Source organism: Vanessa cardui, chromosome 19, assembly GCF_905220365.1.
Source record: "Vanessa cardui chromosome 19, ilVanCard2.1, whole genome shotgun sequence".
Classification (NCBI taxonomy): Eukaryota; Metazoa; Arthropoda; class Insecta; order Lepidoptera; family Nymphalidae; genus Vanessa; species Vanessa cardui.
Window position 1 is genome coordinate 876,977 of NC_061141.1, and position 10,055 is coordinate 887,031.

General features: G+C 33.6%; 1 protein-coding gene across 1 annotated transcript in view; it reads right to left on the bottom strand.

Moving 5' to 3' along the window:
• Positions 1-10,055, bottom strand: part of LOC124538092 (protein cramped) — a 50,581-nt gene that overhangs the window by 18,093 nt on the left and 22,433 nt on the right. Inside the window, exons 3-5 of the mRNA XM_047115096.1 lie at positions 3,922-4,072; positions 3,133-3,420; positions 1,077-1,280 (exon numbers count right to left, since the gene is read on the bottom strand). Coding sequence (XP_046971052.1) covers positions 1,077-1,280; positions 3,133-3,420; positions 3,922-4,072 — 643 coding nt within the window. The remainder of the gene's footprint in view (positions 1-1,076; positions 1,281-3,132; positions 3,421-3,921; positions 4,073-10,055) is intronic.

The following is a 10,055-nucleotide window of genomic DNA, read 5'->3' on the forward strand; positions in this document are numbered from 1 at the left end:
AAATCTTTAGCTTCCTATAATTTTAAAACGTAGTTTGATTAACAATCATTTAATCGGAATTATTAATTTGCTATTATAGTCTGTGTAAATATATAACCGGCTATCACATTCCAGGTGTTATTGTACCGTGTACGGTTAGAAAAAACATGAAAAATTAAATGGTGTATTTTTTTCCAATAAACCTTTTTATTGTTTTGTATACATCCACTCTCTATTCCTTTAGAAAGCTTAGGCGCAAGACTAATGATTTTACGTTGTAGTATGTTACTCAGAATTTCTTCAGCGAAAAATGCTATTAACTGCCTACCTGAGCTTTAAGCTAACTCGAGTTAAAAAACTTATATGCTAATTACTAGATCAGCAGTCGGTTAACGAGCTGAGATGATCAGTGGTTAGAACGTGTGCATCTTAACCGATGATTTCGGGTTCAAACCCAGACAAGCACCATTATATATACATACGTGCTTAATTTGTGTTTTAATTCATCTCGTGCTCGGCGGTGAAGGAAAACATCGTGAGGAAACCTGCCTGTGTCTAAATAAATAAAATAAAAATTCTGCCTCATTTGCATTCCACCAACCCGCATTGGAAGAGTGTGGTAGAATATGTTCCAAACCCTCTCCTTATTGGAAGAGGAGGCCTTATCTCAGCAGTGGGAAATGTTACCGGCTGTTACTTTACTTTACTTACTTTACAGACGTTTTTTTTATGGTATAGGTTGGCGGACGAGCATATGAGCCACCTGAAGGTAAGTGGTCACCATCACCCATAGACAATGACGCTGTAAGAAATATTAACTATTCCTTACTTCGTCAATGTGCCACCAACCTTGGGAACTAAGATGTTATGTCTTGTGCCTGTAGTTACACTGGCTCACTCACTCAAACCGGAACACAACAATACTGAGTACTGTTATTTGGCGGTAGAATGACTGATGAGTGGGTGGTACCTATCCAGACGGGCTTGCACAAAGCCCTACCATCAAGTAATAAGATGTAATAAATAGATACGTAAACCCCCGGATACCCAAAGTGTCAACCTCTTCCCGATACATTTTGTGGTTTGCCAATACTCACCAGCTATCTGGTTAAGGCGTCTCAGAGCCCTGCACATCGGCGTTCGAACTCTCATCGTCTTCCCTCTCGCTCGCACCGCCATGCTGCCGCCTCGCACCATCTCACCCAGCCGGGCGCATGTCTTCTCGTTCACAGATGTTAGCTTACGACGGAGTTCACCGTAATTTATCAGGGCATATAGCTCTTGGGCTACTTTCTTAACATCTGGAATCGTCAATTTTCGATCTAAATGAAGGGAAATTATAAAAAAATATATAATTATAACGAAAAGCAAATATCAAGACTGCTTTCATTCATTTAAAACAAAACACATACTGTATAAAAGATCACATATTTGATACATTGTAATATCATCATTTAATAATACATACTAATAGTGAAACAACTTAAAATTTATTATAATCAATTCTTGACTTCGTATTATAATTAATTATTATTTACACGGGTACACTATTACAAAGGTCACTACATACACATAGTATAAAACAAAGTCGCTTTCTTTGTCCCTATATCCCTATTTATGCTTAAATCTTTAAAACTACGCAATGGATTAGGATGCGGTGTTTTTAATAGATAGAGTGATTGGAGAAGAAGGTTTTTGTATATAACACATGGACAATATAGTAAAGAAACACTGATAATTTTAGAAGTTTGTACTATGATGTCGTAAATAAATAAGGTCTATAGTATATTTAAAGTCTCTCGTCTTATTAACGTCGAATGTTTGTTAATGTTTGTGTTTAGTCCCATTTGTAAATTTCTATGTAAATATGTAACGTAATAAGATTAAGTTGTAAATTATTTTGTGATCGTTGTTATGCATTTTAATAGTAGTTGCCTTATTTTATGTAATTATTATTGTTGTGTTGTTTTAGGTTATGGGTCTCCAATTCGTCTAGTACTATTATGCCTTCAAAAATAATTTGAGCATGTAATCTCGACCGAACCGATCAATCTCAATCGTGTTTTCTTCATCACACGTGACATTGGCGAAATAATCTGTCCCTTATTAAAGTTATTAATTTCGTGATATTTACCACGTTTTTTATTTTTGTTCGGTGGAGCTCGATATTTCGACATTGTCTACGAATGTCTTGTTCACGAGACTGAAGTGTGCGGGTAGATGCTGATAATGTTAGAGGTGTCCGTATCGAACTACCTCCTTTCTTGTACGTAACGTAGTAGGAGGTAGACAATGGAGGTGAACAAGACGTTCGTAGACAATGTCGAAATATCGAGCTCCACCGAACAAAAAATAAAAAACATGGTAAATATCCCGAAATTAATAACTTTAACAATAAAAATAACCATGTTAATTTAAAATCCTATATAAATCTGTAATCTTTTTGGCACAAATAAAAACCACAAAAAAAAAATTAGTATCAGCATTACACCCTTGCGAAGCCGGGGCGGGTCACTAGTCTGAAATATAACTTGTAGATGATTCTACTATTATTATAACGTTAAGTCTAACGAAACAACGGAAAGCTAGCAAGAGAGGGTAGTCCAAAACTGCGTAGTACTTCTGACCGCGTTATCTATGCTGGTTCTGCTTTCCTCACGCTGGTACTGTCATTGATGTCAGTATAAAACCGCACAGTAGTCGACTTGCACAGAAGACCGTCAGAATACCAAAATTACACACACATACATACTTACAGATATACTGTCAATTGCAATTCTGTAACTAAAAAAATAATCGTTCGTGTTATTTAATAAAAAAAAATTTGCTAACATTTTGATTATAAGTATACATATAATATATGTTTACATTTTGCCTACAACAAACATATAATAAATATTTGACAACATCACATACTTGTGTTATGAAAATTCAGAAGTAACCTTACCCCAAACACCCAGACTCAAGACAACAAAGAAAACTAATAAACTATTTCTACATCGACTCAGCCGGGAATCGAATCCGCGATCTCAGAGTGGACCATAAAAACCAGTGTACACACTACTCGACTATAACGAGTTGAATCACTATTAGTTCCTACTGCACACACAATGTAGCACGCTGGGCACCTAAACCATAAATGATTCGACTTACTTTCGTCAAAACGCACGTGTTTGGAGAGCTTGTGCCACGTTCGGTAATAGAAGTGACTGACTTGTGTCTTCGTCTTCAAGTTAACATCAGACATGCCCTTCTTCTTCATCTTAGCACAGATGTAAGCTGTGATAGCGTCAAAGTCTTTCCCGTACTCATTCAGCGCTTCGAAGAACAGACTCTTTTCATCCGCTGACCAAAGCGCTTTGGGCATTCGTTGCTTGACAGTTGGAAACTTGAGGGGATCTTTGTCGTCAACTTTGTTCGGCGTCTCGCATTCTGTTACATCTGGAAATAATATCAGAGAAATAATATTGGGTAGTCAAACAAGCAGGAGAGTATACCCCCCCTTGTCATTTTCAACGGTGGCCTTACAGTTGCATTAGGTAGTAAGTAACGCTGTCTGTCTATCTGTCTGTTGCTCTTTCGCATCTAAGTCACTCAATCGAATATGTTTAATTTTTTATGAAACTTGAACTGGAACGAATAACAAATAGTACTTTTTATGCCTAATACCTGACTTTGTAATCTGGCTGACTGAATTAATCCATAAAACGAAGGCGAAAAAACCCTTTATCGTTCAATGGGACACAAGCTTGCTTCAGTACATACGAATCAGTAATTCTGTAAATTCGAACCAGATAAACTGTGTGTTTATCTGGTTCGAATTTACGACTTATTTTCGCAGTAATAATATTACTATAGTAACATAGGCAAAACAATGTCTGGCGAATTCTGGTATTATATAAATGCATTCAAAGTCGTCACCCTTTCGTCTCTGATCCTCACCTCGTTTGTCAGTCTGCGGCTCGAGTCTCAACTTCTTGATAACCCTGGCACTGGTGCGCTGCTGTTGTTGCGTGGTCAAGGACCCCAGCAGTTCCGTTCGCTCTTCGTCTGCGACGGACGGGCCCCCAGGGGACATCGCGGTGTCTTTCGCCTGAAATAAAAAAAAAACCATAAGTATCTCACGGACTATCATATGTATGTTTTGTTGGCTTATATAAGTATGAATATTTGCACTGATTTTGATTATTTCGGTCACATACGCGAGCGATTGGACCCAAATTTTTCACACATTTTCAGTGATGGTGAAAATAGAATCACCCTTAATATATGTATACTAGATATAGTACACTATATTCGTATAATACATGTATGAAGTATAATTAAGTAATTTTATTTTAAAATAAGTTCTATTCACTTCATGAGGAGACAGACAAATTCTATATCTTAGCAGGGCAATTAACATAATATGAAGAATATAATAATTTTACTAGCAATGTCACAAGTAAAAACAAATGACAATTATATTTCAGAGAGAACACTGCGACTTGCGAGTCAGGAAGTATATTGTGTTTCACGTTACATAACATTTTCAATCATTATAACATGATTATGAATTAGAAGCAATGCACTGTAATCAGTCTGAGAAAACAACCCGTGTACATCTTACATATCATGGAATATGACATATTAAATGGCCTATTATTTTGTATCAACCGGAGGTCGTATGTAATATACAAATTAGACTTATATTTCTTTCAGAGAAAACTTAAACATTTCTTGATTATTTAAATATATTTTTTTGTCTAATATGTAAAAATTAAGTTTTGTCCTAACTGACTGTCTATCAACGCCTGTGGAGAGCCACAAGGCTTGAGAAGCGTACAGTAAGCAGTCAATGAAACCTGATGATCTAATCAAATCAAATTCCTTTTTTTCGAAACCTTACACTTTCATATTAATTTTTTTTAAAAACTCTTTTTTTTGCAAATTTTTTTGTTAAGTATATTTTTTTTTGTAACTTTTCAACTAGCATAATATGTTTAAACTTGTAAATGTACATATTTTTATCGTGTAAGCTCCTTTTATATCCACATTGCATGAGGTATTCTCCTTTATAGGTAATGCATTAAGTTTTAAGCTTTATGTTGTTATTGTTACTAATATTGTGTTAATGTATTTACTCCTGGAGGATCTTAATAAATAAATAAATAAATATTGATTGTCAAATTAAACACTACCATATTATATTATTGTAATACATAATCAAAGTATTCTGTATCCAAGCTGGCTATTATAAACACTTAAATGGCCCTTTTATAGGGTTCAATTGAAAGGAAATCTAATAATTCTGAAGGTAAATTTTATCGAGAAAAATCAACAAGAAGAAATATTTACTTTAAAACAGATTCTTAATAGTTGAAAATGTCACGACAATTTCGTTTGACCTGAGAAGAATAGGCGAAAAATCAAATAAAACGATTGCACTGATAACAGGATGATAGATAATTAAGCTGCCCAAATACAAATACTTCTAATTGATTCTAGATATTTAAAGTAGGTGAACACGTTCTGGAAGTTTATATTTTGTTTGAAGTAATTGATTGTCGTCAATCGTAATCGCTGAAGTAATCAAAATAATTCTGTAATACGGCTATCGTATGACCGCGTGACCTTACCGTGAAATAGTGATATTTGTTTGTGGCTAATTGCTTTGGACATTATATTGGATACAGAATAAGCCCAATTATTAATATTCATCTGTTCAGATCACTCGTCAAACGGAAACCGGCTAGATTTTATCTCAAATTGGGATTATAATAGTTTTTTATAGTCCGTTTAATATAGAAAAAAAATTACTTAAAAATTATTATGCATCTAAAATTGACGAAGCAGGGATATATATGTTTTTTTAAAGTATTCTGCTGATAAAATTGGATAGTGCAGTATAAAAAATAAGGAAACAATATCCTTAGCTTATACGCCAATATGAGGGGTTAAGTTTTGTTTATATATATTAACAAATATTTATTCATTAAAACCTAATCAAAATCAGCGAAGACATTGAGATACGTTTAAAAACAATAAATAACGAACCACAATTTTTTTCCGACACCGCAAAGTCAAAACATACTTCCTGGGGCAAGGTTTTGTGTTTATAGGTTGATATTTTTATATTATGTCTCATAATTTATTTAAATATTATGTTAATAGATACGACGTATTGCTCAATCAGAGCCGAGACTGCCGAGTGGTTGGAAAGCTTGCATCTTAACCGATGACTGCGGGTTCAAACTCAGCTTAATAAATTTTGTATATGCTTAGTTTGTTTGTAATTGATCTTGTTCTCAACGGTGAAGGAAAACATAGTGATTAAATGTGCACGTGTATCAATAATAGACAAATTATTTTTTATTAGCAGATTACTACTAATCTTTGAAGTTAGCACAGAAAAGTAAAAGTCACTTCATATCCAATGTTTAATGATAAGTTACAATAACCTGTTTGTGTTAATAACATTACTTTGTCACACATTATGTGCTTTACTTTTTATTAAAACGGCCGTTTAAACTTTAAAGTCTGAACCAGTAGTTAAACATCACTACATAGTATAAAACAAAGTCGCTTTCTCTGTCCCTATGTCCCTATGTTTGTACGGCATCAATGGATTTTGATGTAGTTTTTTTAAATAGATAGAGTGACTCGAGAGAAAGGTTTTTGTATACAATACATAAACTATATAGTAAAAAAAATGTGATAATAATTTTAGAAGTATCTAATATGATGTCGTAAATAAACAAATTCTGTAGTATATTTAGTATTAGTATTGCACCCGCGCAAAGCGGGGCGGGTATTTATATAAAATGGGAATAAATAGAGCAAAATCATTATATATTAAAACAATGTATGTGTACGCGTTACACACACAGAGGTATTTTTGAGTGTCTTAGTTATATCATACACTAGTCTTCACGGCATACCCCAAAGTACAGTACACATCAAGAGACGCTCGTCCGAGGTAGAATGTTCTATCACATTGTGGGCGGGAACATTGCTTAGCTTGAAACTTATAATATTTATTACTATAAAAATATCACGGGGTATTAATAACTTAATTACCTAAACATCTTCTTCTTTAAAATAAAATCTTTCTTTAAAATAAAAAAATGGTAACTATTAATAATTTATGAGATAGAGATGAAATGGCCCAGTGGTTAGAACGCGTGCATCTTAACATCGATTAAGATTTGGGGTACAAGCCCAGGCAAGCACCTCTATATATATGAGCTTAATTTGTGTTTATAATTCATCTCGTGCTCGGCGGGGAAGGAAAACACCGTAAGGAAACGTGCATGTGTCTAATTTCATAGAAATTCTGCTACATGTGCATTTCACCATCCCGTATTGGAACAGCCGGGTGCAATATGTTCCAAACCCTCTCCTTAATGGAAGAGGAGGCGTTGCCCAGTAGTGGGAAATTCAAAAATATAATATACAACATATACATCGATATAATCTTATCGAGATAAATAAAAATAAAATATAAAAACGAGAAAAAACTATCATGACATAATAAATGATATCAATTAAATTGAATTGAATGGAACACAATGGAGAGTCGATACAACAATGATAATACGATTGCATTGCACCATAATACATATACTTACAATAATATACATAATATATAATATCACCAAAACCACTTATGTATATATCTATACGTTGAAATAATAATTATTATTAAGTACGTGTATATATATATATATATATATCTGCTCTTTGAGATGGCCCAGTGGTTAGATAAGATGTGGTTAGAACGCGTGCATCTTAACCGATGATTTCATGTTCAATCCTAGGCAAGCACCACTACATATATATACATATGTGCTTAATTTGTATTTATAATTCAACTCGTGCTCGGCGGTGAAGGAAAACATCGCGAGGAAACCTGTAGTGTCTAATTTCATCGAAATTCCACCAACCCGCATTGGAACAGCTTGGTGAAATATGTTCCAAAGCCTCTAGAGGAGGAGTAGAGGAGTCCTTAGCCCAGCAGTTGGAAATTTACAGGCTTAGTTTACTTTACTTTATAACTGCTCTTACTTAATAATAGTCAAAACGTAATTGCTAGATAGATTTGAGAACAACTAACTCTGATTCAAAAAACAATAAAAGAAATTTCGTAGTTCTGTCAGTTTATATTTTTTTTATAACATTTAATACCTGCGACCCGCCCCGGCTTCGCACGGGTGCAATACTGATACTAAATATACAACAGAATTTGTTTATTTACGACATCACATTACAAACTTCTAAAATTATCTATGATTCTTTACTATGTTGTCCATAAATTGTATACAAAAGCCTTCCTCTCGAATCACTCTATCTATTAAAAAAAACCGTATCAAAATCCGTTGCGTAGTTTTATTCGCATTCAAAAGGATATAGGGACAAAAAAAACTACTTTGTTTTATAATATGTAGTTATATTAAATGAGCTAGGCTGCGTTTTCTTCCTACGGTACTATCGTCTATTAACTCATTTATCATATAAGACATATTATGTTAAACACAAATGTACCGTAATATATATTTATTAATTTAGACATAACATCAGTTTAGCATCGCCCACAAATGACTTATGACCTTTGTTAATTTGTAAGCTGAACGGGAACAAAAAAATTATACTTGTTCCTTGAATTAATGTTATAAGTATTATCATACAAAATCATTTATATTTTTTTCTTAACATGACATAACATTACAGAATACATATTGAGGAGCAAGAGTAAATAGAGAAGTTACTCACTTCTCTGTAGTGCGGTGTAGTGAGTATGAGGTGTAAGAGAGTGAGTTGTGAGATGTACTGGCGTCAGCCACTGTAGGTGGACACCAAATTGATGATGTAAGAAATACTAACAATCCCTTACATCGTTAATACACCAGCACTCTCTATAACTAAGATGTTATGTCCCTTATGCCTGTAGATACACTAGTGCACTCACAATTCAAAACGGACCAATACTAAGTATTGCTGTTCGACAGTAGAGTATGGAGTACTCTGATGGATGGGTGGTAGCTATCCAAATAGGCTTCACAATACCTTACCACTAACGAACAATATGTCATTCCTCAATTACATATATAAATATCAATTTGAATCAAATCAAATCAAATCAATTTTATTCAAGTAAACTCCAGAATGAAGCGTTTTTGAATCGTCAACAATTAAATACTACCACCGTTTCGGAAAGCAGCTTCTAGCGAGAAGAAACGGCATAAAGCTCGCATATTTGCTCTTTTTAAATAAACGCATTTACAATGCTGTTGTAAATGTGCAATTTACAGTAATTAGTGTCCTAGGATGGAACCCGAGCCTAACTCCAGGCGTTTCTAATATATATAGACATATTTATTTATCATATGAAATATCAGACATTTTATTTAAAATAAAATTATTATTAATATTCAAGGAGAGTCTATTGTAATTTATAAAAGCGCGGCAAAAAATATAATAGATTTGTTGAATGAAAAAAAAATGAAACGTCTTCATCTAACGATACGGAGATATAGATCTATTTTGAATATTAACTGCTTTGTAAGTCTTGTTTGGATTATAAGGTACTGAGGTCAAATCCCAATTTGAGTGAACAATTAGTTATCACATACCTCCGATGATCTTTAAATATTGTATAAGAGTAACTACTGATTATCTTGGAGATTCTTCTCGGTAGACCTACATTCCGAACTAGTGGTAGCTTCACGTAATATAGTTATTCTGATGCGTATTAGGGTAATATGTCATCCAAATCCGTTCCGTAGTTTTTTTCTTGAAAGAGTAACAAACATACATACATCCATCCTCACAAAATTTCGCATTTATAATATTAGTAGCATAAGATAGTTAGATAGAGAAAAAGATATCCTCCATAATTAATATTAGCTAATTAATTGATTACCTTACTATTTAGTTCACGAGCACACACGTACGTAATTACTTACAATATATTTTTCAGTTATCTAGTCTCCCCTGAAAATGTCACAAAAAAATCGTTCAGAAATACACTAACAATATTTAAAAATATATTTAACACGAAAAAATAAAATTTACATTTTTTTTAAATGGGCGTGATA